Source organism: Microtus pennsylvanicus, chromosome 2 (genome assembly GCF_037038515.1).
Source record: "Microtus pennsylvanicus isolate mMicPen1 chromosome 2, mMicPen1.hap1, whole genome shotgun sequence".
In the NCBI taxonomy this organism is placed as follows: Eukaryota; Metazoa; Chordata; class Mammalia; order Rodentia; family Cricetidae; genus Microtus; species Microtus pennsylvanicus.
Genome location: NC_134580.1, coordinates 120,666,172 through 120,683,215, shown reverse-complemented (window position 1 = coordinate 120,683,215; position 17,044 = coordinate 120,666,172). Strand labels below are relative to the sequence as shown.

Sequence of the window (17,044 nt, the reverse complement as noted above, 5' to 3'; positions counted from 1 at the left end):
TCACAATATTTTGGTGGAGTAGCAATCTGCCAGTGGTGTGACAAGTGTTTAGACATCCTTGTTCAGAAGAGTCATCCCAATCACACCCAACCACTTCCTCCCTCCCTTCAGCACCGTACTTACGGAAGGAACCCCTGGCATTTGGCAACCCCATTCGTTTGACCATTCACAGCTGACCTTCCTTATGAAGGCTGCTGCTCAGAGTCCCGTGGGCTTGACAGTTTAGTGCATATGAAACTCTTCTTCTTTACGTTCTACTCAGAGAATATGCCAGTCCCAGTTCAGAGAAACTACCAGCCATCAATTAGTGTATACGTGAACCTGTCATATAAATACCTCTACAGACAGGACAACATTGAGGTCCCTGCACATCAGAGAACTCTAATTATCGCCAGTGTCAGTATTATTTCTCCACACTCAATCTGAATGTTTCTGTAGAAAACAACTCTATGACGTCAATTGTATGTCTTCCTCGAGAGCTATCCATCACATCCCAGCCTACAAATCATTATTATGTCTTCCCCAGGTCGCTCCACTTCCCATCAGCAGTGTCCAAAATTTTGTCTCCCTTCAAGCCCCATCCCCTTTCCCCGTACTCTAAAAGTTGCCTTTGATTTCCTGTCCTTTGAAATAATGACAGCTCCTAAGTGGATGTTTGTATTGGTTACCTTTCTTGTCACTATGTTAAAATTTGTGACAGAAGCAGCCTAGGGGAGGAAGGGTTCGTTTTGGCTCAGTTTCAGGAAACACAGCTCACTGGCAGCAGGGAGTCTCTGTCTGCCATGGTAGCAACATGAGGCAGCTCCTCTTCACATCATAGAAAATCAGGAAAGAGAAGCTAGAATGGGTTCAAATCCTCTAAGGTCCACCCAGTGGTCCATGTCAACTAGCTGGCACCATGCCCCAAGGGTTTCACAGTCTCTCAAAACTGTGTCACCACCTAGGGACCAGGTGCTCAAAACACAAGTGTGTGGAGACATTGCATATCCAAACTATGGCAATACCATTCCCATGCTCCTCTTTGCAGCTGCATTTCATCATACTTTAATCACAGATTTTTGGTGCGTGTGTGTAAAGACCTCCTTCATCTTGCTACTATTAATTCCTGAATTGGGAACTGTAGGAAAATAGAAGTATGTCAATGGCTCACTTGATGGTTGTCAATTGTCCCTTTCCTGCCTTCAATCCTTCAATCTCAAGTTGAGTCCAATTTCCTTTTGTGTGTATTCTGCCTTCTTTGTTTTTTTTTTTAATGAAGCTGAAATTTTTAATGCGAATGAATAGCTTGGGCTTGAAGAAGTCTGGAAAAATAATTTGTAGTGGAATTAGAAAAGCAATCTATAGATTCAATGCAATCCCCATCAAAATCCCATCAAAATTCTTCACAGATCTGGAGAAGACAATAATCAACTTTATATGGAAAAACAAAAAACCCAGGATAGCCAAAACAATCTTATACAACAAAGGATCGTCTGGAGGCATTACCATCCCTGACTTCAAACTCTACTACAGAGCTACAGTATTGAAAACAGCTTGGTATTGGCATAAAAACAGAGAAGTCGACCAATGGAATCGAATAGAAGACCCTGACATTAACCCACAAACCTATGAACACCTGATTTTCGATAAAGGAGCTAAAAGTATACAATGGAAAAAAGAGAGCATCTTCAACAAATTGTGCTGGCAAAACTGGATGTCAACCTGTAGAAGAATGAAAATAGATCCATATCTATCACCATGCACAAAACTCAAGTCCAAATGGATTAAAGACCTCAATATCAGTTTGAACACAGTGAACCTGATAGAAGAGAAAATGGGAAGTACTCTACAACACATGGGCACAGGAGACCACTTCTTACGTATAACCCCAGCAGCACAGACATTAAGGACCTCATTGAATAAATGGGACCTCCTGAGACTGAGAAGCTTCTGTAAAGCAAAGGACACTGTCACTAAGACACAAAGGCAACCCACCAACTGGGAGAAGATCTTCACCAACCCCGCAACTGACAAAGGTCTGATCTCCAAAATATATAAAGAACTCAAGAAACTAGACCGTAAAAGGCTAATCAACCCAATTATAAAATGGGGCATTGAGCTGAACAGAGAATTCTCAACAGAAGAACTTCAAATGGCCAAAAGACACTTAAGGTCATGCTCAACTTCCTTAGCGATCAGGGAAACGCAAATCAAGACAACTTTAAGATACCATCTTACACCTGTCAGAATGGCTAAAATCAAAAATACCAATGATAGCCTTTGTTGGAGAGGTTGTGGAGAAAGGGGTACACTCATCCATTGCTGGTGGGAATGCAAACTTGTGCAACCACTTTGGAAGGCAGTATGGCGGTTTCTCAGGAAATTCGGGATCAACTTACCCTTGGATCCAGCAATACCACTCTTGGGAATATACCCAAGAGAGGCCTTATCATACAACAAAAGTATATGCTCTACAATGTTCATAGCAGCATTGTTTGTGATAGCCAGAACCTGGAAACAACCTAGATGCCCTTCAATGGAAGAATGGATGAAGAAAGTATGGAATTTATACATATTAGAGTACTACTCAGCAATAAAAAACAAGGACTTCATGAATTTTGCATACAAATGGATGGAAATAGAAAACACTATCCTGAGTGAGGTAAGCCAGACCCAAAAAGAGGAACATGGGATGTACTCACTCATATTTGGTTTCTAGCCATAAACCAAGGACATTGAGCTTATAATTAGTGAACCTAGAGAAGCTAAATAAGGAGAACCCAAAGAAAAACATATAGGCATCCTCCTGAATATTAACCTTCAGCAAGCGATGAAAGGAGACAGAGACAGAGACCCAAATTGGAGCACAGGACTGAAATCTCAAGGTCCAAATCAGGAGCAGAAGGAGAGAGAGCACGAGCATGCAACTCAGGACCGCGAGGGGTGCACCCACACACTGAGACAATGGGGATGTTCTATTGGGAACTCACCAAGGCCAGCTGGCCTGGGTCTGGAAAAGCCTGGGATAAAACCGGACTCTCTGAACATAGCGGACAATGAGGACTACTGAGAACTCAAGAACAATGGCAATGGGTTTCTGATCCTACTGCACGCACTGGCTTTGTGGGAGCCTAGGCAGGTTGGATGCTCAACTTACTAGACCTGGATGGAGGTGGGGGTTCCTTGGACTTCCCACAGGACAGGGAACCCTGATTGCTTTTCGGGCTGGGGGGAGACTTAATTGGGGGAGGGGGAGGGAAATGGGAGGCGGTGGCGGGGAAGAGACAGAAATCTTTAATAAATAAATAAATTTAAAAAAAAAGGAAAAAAAAATAAAAATAAAAAAAAAGTGAATCTCAGATGGAATGAGTGTAAGAAATAACATGCATTATGGTTTTATGTAGAATAGAAAGAAACAATTATATATGACATGATACTGAAATGACATACCTAACAAACACTGATCAGTAGAAGCAGTAAGGTAAGGCGAGGTCCTAGGATCCTAATTTTCCCATTTTGGAAATCACTGAGTCGATACTCATTACAAATTGATATATGCAATTAAATAATTAAGCATGTAACTAAATAGATATTTACATATTCTCCTTTCAATATGTAATAACAAACTCATAAATCTTATATGCAGTATTTTTTCTTAAATTCATGGAAATTTATTTGAAAATATGCTTTATATAGCAAATTTATTTGAGCATAACCATTTTAGTTTCCTCTTTTTCTCCTCTTTTGCTATAGTCTATAATGATTAAATCAGATGATTTAAAACTGAAAGACAGTATGTACAATGTGATTGCCCTTCAATAAGTGCTCATCTCTTTTTTCTCTCCACGGACTCGTACACAGATACCTGCGTTGGCATGATTGGTAATGGTCACCTCTGAGTAACAATACCTGAGAGAATGCTTTAAATGCTTCTTATTGGATTTCTTCTAGTTGGCATTTTTAAAGATAATTAAAATTAGCAAAATAAATGGATGTTTATGGAGCTTAATGTCAACTTTAAAGTGATAAATGCGGAGAGGCCTGGAGCTTGCCTTTTCTTTCTGTTCCTGTCAACTTACCATCAATATCTTGTGAAGCCCTGAGTTCCGTTTCACTCTGTGCCAGAGTTTGTGGCATCATTTCACACACAATGTAAGGGCTCGCTTTATTGGGGTATACTCACCAGAAGATCTAAACACATAACATTCCCCCAAACATTGTAGTCAAATTAGTTTTGGGACAAAAACAATCTGCTAAGTCAGTGTAATTTTTTTATATTAGCTTCACCTGGTCATACACAACAGAGTAGCAGCATTAACTCGATTGTGTTTTCTTGACTCCTTAGCCATTTGCGATCTTGTAAACCAATGATCAGGATTTATAATCAATATTCTTCAAAAAGAAAGTCAAATATAACTCCCGTTCTTGACTATCACATTATTTAGTTTGCAATAAAATTGAAAATGTGCAAGTGAAGGTTTTTTTTAATCCCTTTATTTATTTTTTTATGTTTTCAAATGCATGCTTTAATCTGGTGAAGAAACCACATGTAAGATAACAGATTCCTGGTGTGTACAGTTTGTGTCAAACATTAAGTTCCTGGTTACCGATTATTTAATTTGTGCCATAAAATGTGAATTGATACATGGTATTATGGGAAATATAGGTATTTTTAATCCCTTTAAATGATGGATCTGGGTGCAACTGTGAAATGAAACAAGAGAAAAAATTTAAACCTTACTTTTCTTGTTGTAAAGCCGGGCTTCTCTGAGAAGTTATCGCCGAATTATAGCAAACATAATTGCAGCCTCATTCACCAGCACGTTGAAGATGATCTACAGCTGTAGGACCCCCTGAACTACATCATTCTCTTAAGAAGCACCACCCTCTCTCCTGCTGTGTTTGCACATGCTTTAATCACACACTTTACTTTTTCTGTGCAAAGATCTCCTCCATTTCAGGACTGTTAATTCCAATGTTGGGAATTGTAGGGAAACAGAAGTGTGCCAATGGCTCACTTGATGGTTGTCAATTGCTTTTACTTCCTGGCTGAATTTTTCTTTACAAAGATAAAGATCCTACAGGGGTAGTTTTTGGAACCGCACTTCTTCCAGCACATTCTTTTTGTGTTTATGGCCAAATTATCTTCTGTCCATGAGTCTCATCACTGAAGAAGCACGTATTACGCATCTATTATGAGTAGCTTTATTGGCTGCAGTAGGCGGATGGAGCTTTGAAAGAATTTTATGCTTTTTTCTAGAAAAAGCAAATGAATTTTTTTAGAGAGTTCACTGATAGCATGAGATAACATAAGAGCTCTCAAAGGTTGGAAGATTAATTTTTGTTGTGTTTTGTCTTGGTTTAGTTATAAGGGTAGAGACCGACTATAGCAACATAGAAAGAGGGTATTTATTGATAGCATATTAGCTTGGGTAATTCTGACTGCTCTAAAGAGATAAGCCCACAGATCTCAGTGCTCTTCTGTCACAGTTTATTTCTCACTGTGGAAAGTCTTCCAGGTCAGCATCAGAAATCTGGACTCCCTTCATTTTGTGACTATGTTACTGTCACGATTTGGCTTTCAGAGTTGCTCTTCTTAACATCATACAGTCTCAGAAGAAAAAGAACATGAAGAATCATTTGGTGGGAATTTTTCTTTTGGTGCATCAGGCATGGGCCAAGAATACATTATTTCTGCTTATATGAGACGAATTAGCAATGTTATGTGGTCAAAGTTGTCTATAATGCAGGCTGGGAAATGTGTATTAACAGAAAATCAGGGAAAAGGGGGACATGAGTTTGATGACTAGGGTTTCATCTGCTCCTACAGGTGACTTTAATGAGACTAAATCTATGGTGGCTTGGATTAGCCTCATAGAAATTATTCTCTTCTTTAACATAACCAAGTCAAAATCTAAGAAAGACAGAATGGCTCCCTGAAACAATTACCATGGTCTATGATGAACAAACTTCATGGAAATCCAGGATCTTGGCCATTTCTTGGACTGTTACTAATCCACAGATGGACTGTTATTGGGCTTGGGTCTATTACTTCCATGATCTATTGCAAGTCAGCACATTACTGCTTCCTTATGTAAAAGGGTGTTACTAGGCCACTGTCTGATCATTGCTACTACCAATGAAAGATATCTAAGTCTATGCACACAGCACTGTGCTTAGTTCCCATACACAGTACATTAGCTTTTTGCAAACATATTTTAAATTATTTTCAAATGTTTTAGAATAATAAAAAATATATATAATGAAAGATGATCCTATCTACCCCTACTTCTCCTCTTACAGCTCTCTGAATGTCCTCTGCAAGTCCCCTCTCATCATCATGTCATTTTGTGGTTTTTTTATGATAACCCATGAAATCCAGTTAGTACTGTTCATAAGTGCATGTGGGGGGACCATCCACTGGCAAGCAGGAAACCAACCAGAGGCTACATCTTCAAAAAGAGTAATTCTCTCAATCCCAGAAATGAGCAAAAGCTCCTTAATAAAAACCAAAGATCTGGAGATCATCTACCATGAACTTTGGGCTGGCTTGATCTTTTCTAGGTCTTAAACAAGTAATTACAGCCATTGTGAGTTCCCGATTGTGAGAGCCTTTCACAGTGCTTCTTCCCATCATTTGGGGTTAAGATTCTTCCTACCTCCTCTTTCCTGTATCCCCTGAGCCTTGATGGGGGTAGGGTTAAAGCAGATGTCCCCCTTAGGGCTGAACACTCAGTCTCTTGTTTTCAGCACTCTGACTAGATCTGAATAAAGGCTGAATCAAAGAGAGTATCCAAAGGGCAACGTATTGGGGGACATTTTACTCTAGCTATTCACCCGACAAAACTGCAATGAAAATAGGAAGGTGGTACAGCCACACTCTACCAGAATGGCTAAGAGCAAAGAGGAGTGAATATCAAATGTGGGTAAGAGTGTGGATTAACTGGCATCTGCAGGCACGGTTGGTGGATACATAGCATTTTGTAATTGCTTTGAGAGACTTTGTGGCTGCTTGTCTGTCGTAGGCAGACTTCTGAGAAATACCCCGAGACTTCCGTTTCCCACTGTGGATGTCCTTTATAAGCTCCTACCTCAAATAAGACAACGTGGGGTCGGACCGTAAAGTAGGTGGATTTTTCTTCTGTGATTAAATTTACAAAGTGTTTGAGGCAATAATCAAACATAGTTAGGCTGCCAAATCAGTTTTTCAGGAAAAAAAAATCAGAAAAGAAATTATCTTGGTGGACCTGACCTAATCAGGTTGACCTAAGAAACGGACAGGTCCTTTGCAGAAAGAAGATATTTGAATGGTTACATCATCTGAAGGCCCGTGTGTCGGAGAAGGTGGCCTCTAGGTGCTGAGCCTTGTTCTAAATAGCAGTCACTGAGGATCCCAGGCTTACATCTGAAATCTGGGTGCAGCTGGAGGCAGTTCGTTCACTGTCATGATTCTGGGGAAGGACACTGCTGGCTGGTGTTGTGGTTTTTATCTTTTGAGGACATTATAGCAAAGGACTCTGTTAAGACCTTCTGGATTCAACACAGTTCTACATGACGCGTATTGTAGCGGTTTGTTACCTAGTGTTCTAGCTTCCTCCCGGTCGCTGTGATAAACAGACCAAAAGCAACTCCGGGAAAGAAATGGTTAATTTTGCCAACAATTCTAGGGCACAGACCATCACTGCTGGAAGTTAAGGAAGATGCTCAAGCAGGAATTGAAGCAAAACTCACTGAGAAACACTGCTCCTGTGCTCACACTCAGCAAGCAGCTAGCTTTCTTATATGATTTAGCAACACTTTAGCAAGCACCTTCCACCATGGGCTGGACCCTCCAACATCAATCAACCACCAAGACAAGTCCCTGCAGACTTGGCCAAAGGTCAATTTTATTTAGGCAGCTTTCTCATTTGAGACTCATTCTTTCCAGGTAACTCTTAAGTTTGTGTCAAACTGCTAGTAAAAACTCATCAGGACACATAGTAATAAAAAAAGACCAATACCACTTCCTAACCCCAAATGAATGCATGACTTATGCAACCTATCCTACTAATTTCCGACAGAGAGGCAAGTGTTTTCCTGGTCAAATACAAGCACTGCTGCCTATTAGGATCTACTGGGAGCTGGTGTCAGGATCCCTGGTGCTTACCTAAATCCCAAATACTAGGTCCATTACATAAAACTGTGTCATATTTGCATCTAGCCAACACATATACTCCTGCAAGTACTATAAATAATTTCTACTTACTTACAGCACCTAATTCAGTGTAAATGCTATGTAAATAGTAAGCGAATTGTTTTGGGAAACATAGTGAGGTGAGAAGCATCTTCTCAGGACATATGTCCCTTTGGTTTTAAAACATTTCTACCCTTCTCTGGTTGAGTCTGTAGATATGAAGCCACCTGGGTAGGGAGTGCCTGCTGGACTTGCTATCCCCCAAACCAGTGCTTATATTTGCCTAAACTTAGATGTACCCAATGAAGCAGTGGGGGAGGGCTTAGGGTTTCTGATAGTAATTATTTCTTGATTTCAGTGCTCAATCATAAGTATGCTCATTTGGTGGCAATATTAAATTATGTTCTCTCATAAATTAAATTATATAGTCATAAAGTACAATGATCCAAAATTTATTTTTATTACCTGCCAGAACAATTATTAGTAGCTTGATTTTAGAATTGAAAAAATATTCTTAAACATATAAAAATGGTCATGCAGTGTTACCTGGGCAAGCACGCCAGGGTTAGTCCTCCGTGGGTAAAACCTCCAACACATTACAATAAAACAAAAATGCCCCAAAATGTTTAAAATGTTAACTCTTAGAAAAACATGGCTCTTTCCTTATTTTACACAATATATTTCCGCCCCCCACACTGGCTGAAACTGTTTGATATAGAATGTTATTACTTTGATGAATAATTTTAATTTTCCATTTCAGAATGATCAAGAACACCCAGTGTTCTGAGACGAGGAGGCGTTGTTTGCAGTCAGCTTGGTCACTACCTGATTCTTCAGGCAGAGCATCTCAGATGGACATGCCTCGGGGTGAGGACCAGGTCAAAATAAAGCAGAAAGGAATTCAACATGAATTTTATCCCATTTATTGAAGGAAATATATATTTGCTGATGGTAATCTAGTGATGAAATCATTAAATCACGAACAAAACTCTTGCCAGGATTTCATGCCCAGCACAACCTGAGGCACCAGGGGTAGAAAAGGGCAGGCTATTCAAGTTTTATCTTCTGAAGAGATATGCAGATGTGCACAGTAGTCAATGATACATGTTCAAATATCAACAGCAAACTAATGGCAATTATAGCAAAGGAAGAAAATAGAAGGGATTTTTTTTTTCATATTTTCAAAATGGTACCTCCAAAGCAAAGTTCTTGACAGTCAGGGCTTCCTGGAGGTAGCTTCTGGACAAGTGAAATTGGATTAGTATTTGGGTCATTCCTTTTGCCAACATCAGGTAGTTACTTAATACCTTAGATGAATTTCATCTGAGAACTAATGTTGATGCTGATATTTCTATTCCTTTTGCAAGGTTAGGATGGGATAACCTGTAACACAGAAGGCTACCCTTTCTGCATCGCTGCCTCTTCCTATGTATGAATAACCAACTACTGAGAATCTTTCATACCTAATATTGAACATGAGAAAATTGGGGGGGGGGGAGCTGCTAAAGCTTCGAGCAATCACAGAGAAGGATGTCTTGGGGTTTAAAATGCAAAACAAATGACAAAAATTGGGACAAGCACAGAGCAATGCAATGAGACCAAGAGAGAACAGTGCCTGGGTAACAGGAATAAACCAGGCTAATTACTTCTCTAAGGGCTCTGGAGCACAGCAGTGTGCTGGGTAAGGTGAGGAAGTCAGGAATACAGATGATGTCAGCTCGGAATACTTAACTGCCCAGTGGAAAGCCAAATTGCCTCACTTTCCTCACTTTCATTTATTTACATGAGACATGAGGACTGGACAGAGGGTACTAGATGGCCCTGCCTTGCGGACAGTTGGGAAAGGAAAAGCTCTTCATGGCTGTGGCATCTGTCGAGATTTAGGTCCAGGTCTTGATGGATCAATAGCACAAGGAATCAAAGGAGGAAAAGAGGGCTCACTGGGGGCAGGCACTACACCATGAAGCTTCTCCAGGTGGAGGAACCTTGTCATACACTGGTTAGTTCTTGAATATACATCAGGGCAAAAGTCTCAGAATTTGATTAGGAGGTACTGTATGAGAGGATCAAGAAAGATAATGAAAGAGACAGTAAAATGAAAGCTTGTTTATCACAGATGGGAATTTCAGCTTTATATCGCAATACAAAAATCAGTGGAGTCCTCTCCAAGAAAGAATGGGAAGACATAGTCAACCCTCAAATACCTGTGTTCTTTGATTCAAAGTCTATCCAAATTGTTGAAAAGCAATGAGCTTATCTCTATACTTTGCCTAATGCCAACTTCACCATCACAACCATTAAATTCTTGAGTTATTCATTCACATCAGAAAATATCAACTATATTCGAATATTGAAGAGATGAGCCATTGTCAGACTTAGCTATACCTACATTTAAGTTTTTAGTATTAGATCCTAAAGATGTGTTTTCAAAGGGAAGGAAAGGAGATAGGAAACCACTGCAACAGGATCTACCTTCCCTTGGAGAAGGAGCTGGCACAGAAGGCACCCTCAGGTAGGATTGCATGGGTACTGAAGTATTAGGAATCTTCCTGCCTCATCCCTCCCTAGCATACCCCAGGCCCTCACGTCCTGTTAACACTCAGCAAGGGTCTTCTAACACCCAGCGGGCTAGAAAGAGAACTCAGAATTAAGGGTGCATACAGTTCCCAGGACCCACATGGAACAGTTCACAACGTCTGTAACTCCAGCTCTGGGGTATCTGATGCCTCTGGCCTCTGCTAGCCTGCACACACGCACGCACACAGAATTGATAACAAGATAGATCTTTTTTTTCAAAAAGGAAATTATGCAAGGGCTATGACACATGAAAGTCTCACTGTCAGCTATCAGCTAACCATAATCACTTATATCCAAGGGTGCTAGGACCCTGGATCTTAACATTCTTTTGGGAGGGGGTGAGGTAGGGAGGGTCCACTTGTTTTTGGACTAGGTGTTTTTAGAAACAGCCTCCATGGGTTCTAGTTAGGGAGGCCAGCAGACTGCTCCATCAGCAGGAGTCTGGTTTCCCCGGTTTCACCCACACTTTTTTGGAGCAACTAGTTCTCTGTGTGGTAGACCCGCCCGCGCGCCACCCGCAGACCCGCGCCTCCTCCAGGACCTCTGTGAAACTCGCTGCCAAAACCCAGCTGTGGTGAAGAACGCACTGCTGCGCTGTAAGTGGAGGCGGGAGAGTCCTGTGCTCCTGAAGGAGTTTTCCTGGCGGCTGGGAGACCGGCGAGAGGCATAGGAAGTGCGGTCAGAGGAGACCAGCCTGTGCTGCCCATCCAAGAGAGCCCACTGCTCTCTCGATCCTGTTCCTTTGTCAGAGTAGGAGGGAGGGGATGGAGCCTAAAATCCTAAGGCGTCCTCCCCGTCCATGGGTACCAACCTCATCTTTGACCTTCCGATCCCCTCCCTCTGACTTCTCACATCCCCGCTTCCGCTCCACCCTCGGCAGTGCCAGGTCCCCTGAGGATACTCCAGATCTCGGACACAGATATTTCGCAGGAAGAACAAGAGGGTCACGCATACCCCCCCCCCCCGCCAAGCTCATTTTTCTCCTCTGTTCCCCCTAGAACATGTACCCTAACTTCTCCAGAGGTGGCCAGCTGCACCAGAAGCCCGAAAACCTATCCAAGTGCCCGAACAGTTCAACTTGGACAACTTCTTAGAATGGGGATCCCCGTGCTTTCCGGGGAAAGCCATGCTGGCTGCCCACATATCAGGAGAGGACACCTCGACTTCTCCGTGGGGAATCCCCCTCAGAATCCATTTCGTTTGGCGGCGTGGTGTCCTACAGCAGCGAATTAAGAACTCTGCAAACAGGAGTGCGCTTTGAGGGTGGGAGGTCGTGGGCGGGGGCCAGAGCGCAGAAGTTCTGCACTGGTTTTGGACAGAGAATCCGGTCCATGTTTTCAAGTCAGAAAGCTCTTGTCCGCTGGGAAAAAGATGGGACCAAAGTCGTTGAGAGGAAAGTCCTCTAGGCGTGGGTCGGAAAACTGGGGTGAACTGCAACGCTCAATCTTTGAGCCACTTCGGTGGGAAACTATTCTTCCTCCGGGGTGTGGGGGCGGGGAGACTTCCCTGGCAAAGCAGTCGACGTCAAGCCTAGCTGCTCTGGACTCTATCCCTCTGTCCCCAGGCTGCCTGGAGAACTTGGTACCTCGGACAGCAGCCCGGGCGCACAGCATCCTATGCGAGGTGCGGTCCTATTTTCCTCCCACCAAGTCAAACACCAACAAATTATTTCGCTGACCTTTCTAATACAGATGAAGGGCATTTTAATTACATAACCCATGAAAGATCACCGGAGGCAATGTCGTGTTTGAGAGCCCATGGCAGAATAGCTGCATAGCATGAAAAAAGACAGAAAACTTGCAAATCTGCAACGAGATTGCGCAAGGCTGTCCCTCCTCTGGAAACAACATGTGAAATGCATGGGAGATATCTTACCTTTCGGACTCCAAAGCCGTGGTCTGCTGCAACTTGGCGAGCCTCTTCCTCTCCGTCTTTATGCAACTCCACAAGAAAATGATTCGTGAAGACGGGTCTCTCGGCAGACGCAAAAACCATGACACAGAAAAGGAGCCCAGCCGCCTTCCACTGGGATCCACAACCGCCCTCCATCCTTCTTTGGGAGTGAAAAGTGGGGCTGTGAAGCGCGCAGGCGGGTGGAGCAAGGGGACGAGGAGGGAAGATGCAAATAAAAAATAGGTATGTAGTTTTTGTTTCTGTTTTTCTTTTTAAAAATCTTTTTATAGCAAAAGAGGCAAAAGAGAAGCTTGGCAAGCAGCAAATCTGTGCGCTGTCCACCAGCAGCTGGCTGCCAGGGAAGCCGAGGAGTCGCGCAGCCGGGCTGGCTGGCAGGGGTGCGAATGTGCGGAGCTATGTGTACCCGAGAGAAAGAGCTAGTGTATGTCTGTGCTTGATGCTAAATCTGCATTTTCAGCTCCTCCTCGGCTCCAATTCCACAGGGCTGGAGGCGAGCGCCAGCCCGAGTGACGTCCGCCCGCCAGCGGCCAATAGAGGTTAGAGGAACTGTGGGCCCCGCCCCGGGCCGCCCCGAGCCCGCCCCCGTCCTCCTCAACCCTCCCCCGCCCAGCTGGCTGCCCGGGTCCCCGGGGGCGCCGCTTGTCCGCGCCCCCGCCAGCCCCAGAGAGCCTTTGCTCCGCCCGGCCGCCGCGCGCCTAGGAAAATCCCCCCGCTGCCACCCGCAGCCGGCGCCCGGTGATGTCATTGTTTGTGGAAATCTGCACAGCTCCGGGAAAGGAATTACGGTGCGTGCGGCTGTCAGAAGCCCCGAGGGGAGCAGGGGCCCCGGCCGCTCCCTGTTGCTCTTCCTACTAGTGTTCAGCTGCAAAACAACTCTCCTTTCTTTTCTCTTCTCTTTTCTCTTCTCTCTTACCTCTTCCCACTTCTTTCTCCCTTCCTTTCCCCTCCCACCTCTCTCCCTTTCTCCCAATAACAAAACGAATTTGATCCTTCCCGCCCCCTCCACTTTGGGCAAATCCTAAGCTGGGAAGAGCATCCTTTCAGGGGTGACTCATGGGGGTGGAAAGGAGCTTTTCTCCCGGTTCTTTTCCCCATGCTCCAAGCAGGCCAGAAACTAAACATCTGGCAGTCCAGCGGGAGTCCGGGCTGCTCCCCCCACACCTGTGATAGCTAATAGAAGAGGCTCTTCTAGAGTCAGCGATGCACCTGCATCCAGAGACTGCCGAGAGGGGGAAGGCGTGATGCTCATGCTAGGAGGCAGATTTTCAAACCCTGGGCTTGCAGCTGCGTCAGGACCAAGAGTGAGAGTTTAAGGAGGTGTAGTCACCCATCCAGGCGCTAGGTCAGGATTCCTGCTAGGTGTCTTTGCCTGCAGGACAGCCATGTTGTCCAGGTCCAGTAAACTGCTGAGGTCTGACTTCCCCTTCTTGCTCTAGTGTGAGTGAGGAAGTAGACAGATTCTGTTGTATAAAAATGAAGATCATTGCTCCAAGTAACTTAAATCTTTTGTAGTTATGGAGTATGTTTCCAGTGTTTACCTTTCGGCACCAAAGTTCAAAATCCTTCCATAAATTGGATAATCACGAAGATCAATTTTCTCAGGAAAGAGAGAGGAAAAAGGAGGGAGGAGAAAGGACAGAGAAAAACTGTGAGTTTGTAACATTGATAAACCTTACTACACCCAGCTACACCCTCTCCACTCTCCCCGCTTCTTAGCACAAAAATCACAGTCTAGACAAGAAACACAGGATTGGTGGACATGAACACATGCTTAGCACACAAGCCACACCGTCTTCACTGACATAGCTGTCCCCCCACATTGACAGACACATGTACGCAGGCATTGCAGGATGCTTTTCAGGAGACTGTAAGTCTTCAGCGTACCACATTATCAATTTTGCTGACTTCCCTTTTAAGAAAAACCAAGTAAAACATCAAGAAGGTGGCAGAGAGGATTCCAGAGTGGAAACAGGTTTTGGGGAGATTATTAATGAAATAACAGATCAGTCCGGGAGCCTCAGTTTGGAGCTGCCCACACCAGCTCATTTCTGCCAAGAATGTTTTCCTTTGTCACCATGTCATGCCCCACCGCCCATTGGACCGTAACACAAGGTTACCTGACCCAGAGGCCTCCCATCCTTCCTCTCCTTTTGTCTTCCTTACAGTTCATCCATATTTGGAGCCAAAGTCTCTGTTGAGTGAAGCAAAAACCACATGATTCCTCCTGTCCTGTGCTGTCATTTGAGAAAAAATGACATCAAATGTGAAAACTATATTATATAAATTTACCATGGGGGAGAAAATTTCAAAAGCGGCAACTGAGATACAAATATAAGCCTTTAGAAAACAGACCTGAAGAGCATCAAATAAGTCAATTTAAAAGATTATAGGTGCTTGGAAATAGCAGGACTATTATGGCTAAATCTCTCTGAAATTATCATCTATTTACATTGTGTATTAATTGTTCTGGAACCATTTCCTAAACAAACTCCAAAGACGAAATGCCAGTGTGTGCGCAGTCTACTACCATGGTTAGTGTTCCCTGGAACTCCTATTGAAATTGGATTCCCTTGGTGGTGCTGGTGGGAGGTGGTCAAGTTATTGAAATGTGGTTGGATCATGAAGATTCTTCCCTCATGATGGCTTTAATCTATTTATAAATTAATGAGTTATTGAGTGACAGTGGAAGTGCCATAAAAGCAAACTTTTCTTGGGTAGCTTTTATTATCTTGTCACATGATTCTCTCCATTAGGTTATGATGTAGCAAGTAGCCCTTACCAGATCCCAATGCTATGCTTTTAGATTTCCTAACATCCTAAACTGGAAGCTCAAGAATTCTTTTAGATATCAAAGTTTTGTCTAGTTTGCTACAGCAACAGAAAGTGGACCAAGATGTAAGCGTACATTTTATTAATTGAAGCTATAAAATTAGGTACAGTCTGAATAAAATCTGGATAACTAATTGAAGTCTGTTGTCTTTTCTAAAAAATATTTTATATATTTGAGTGTCTTGCCTGCATGTGTGTATGTGCACCTTGTGTGTGTCTGCTGCCTGTTGAGGTCAGGAAGAGGGCATTAGACCCCCTGAAAATGGAGTGTCAGATAGTTGTGAACCGCCATGTGGGTGCTGAGATGGGAGCCCAGGTCCTCTGCAAGATTGATACGTTCCCCTAGCTGCTGAGAGAGCTTTCCAACCTCCTGAAGTCTGCTGTGGTTTATTTAGTATATAATTTATCATAATACTGTCAGCACAGCAGAATGAAAACAGAATTTTGTGATGCAAATGCTAAATTTTTAATGCACTATGGAACCATAAGCCAGTGGAGGAAATGCACTAAAATATTTGATTGGTATTTGAAATGTAAATACACATTCAAGTGTGCGCAAATTTGCTCTTCTAGAGAAGTATTATTGCTCAAACTCTTTTCTAATATCAATAGATTTAGACAGAGAACATCAACAGGAGAGAGAGAGAGAGAGAGAGAGAGAGAGAGAGAGAGAGAGAGAGAGAGAGAAACAGCAGCAGAGTGACCCAGAAACCACTGTAAGGTCTGCTGTGGTTGTCAATAGATGCCACTTGGGTCAAACCATTGACTTTCTCTAAGCCTGTATCCTGCCATCCTCTAGATCCCAAACTGTGCTTTCAGAGATGCTAAAGCCCATAGTGTGGCATAAAGCATCGCCTGCTCCACGGGTGTTGAGGCTAGGCATGCTTACCCACAAATTGCAATGGCTAAATGATCACTTTCCACACACCTCCCCCAGCCTTCTTACATGTCCCTAAGTTTGTGGAGTTGAGAAAATAACTGACAAGTGTTGACCATCAGAACTGGATAAGAAGCCCATCAAGATCTTTGAGTTCTTTCCATTTATTTTCTCTTGAAGCTGTAGCAACAACAGGGCTAATATGTGCCACCAACGCCCACCTTCTCATTGAGGATATAAGGAGCAGAATTTCACAATGTCTACCCCCTTCACACACATGCTATACCCTCACAAAGGTAGACACACACATTTATGGTTAGAAGAACAAAAACTACCAGAGACAAGATTGGGTTATTTTTCATCCAGGTGTATTCAGATTCTTTTAGGGGGAAGACTTTGGATCCACAGACTATCAGATTAAGGAAACCTTGCTGCCATGCTGGAGATGGGGAAGAGGGCAAACCAGAGTCATCCCTGTGGAGGAATTCTTGACCTGTGCCTGTTGTTTGCACCACTAGAAAAGAGAACCAATTTTCTGTTGATTTCTCTTCCACAGGCTGGAATGTAAACATGCATGTGCCACTTAAGGTCATGATTTAAATAGAGCTCTGATTGAGTCTAGACGGATGGTGCACATCTTTAATCTTGGCATTTGGGACTGCAGGCAGGACAACAATGAGTTTGAAGGCTAACCT

The 17,044-nt window shown here is 43.2% G+C and overlaps 1 protein-coding gene across 1 annotated transcript in view; it reads right to left on the bottom strand.

Annotated features, from left to right (window-relative positions):
* The window catches only part of Pcsk2 (proprotein convertase subtilisin/kexin type 2), a 230,765-nt gene extending 217,636 nt beyond the window's left edge, over positions 1 to 13,129 (bottom strand). The window contains exon 1 of the mRNA XM_075962339.1: positions 12,605 to 13,129. Coding sequence (XP_075818454.1) covers positions 12,605 to 12,778 — 174 coding nt within the window. The 5' untranslated portion in view covers positions 12,779 to 13,129. The remainder of the gene's footprint in view (positions 1 to 12,604) is intronic.
* Between the last annotated feature and the right edge of the window lie 3,915 nt (positions 13,130 to 17,044).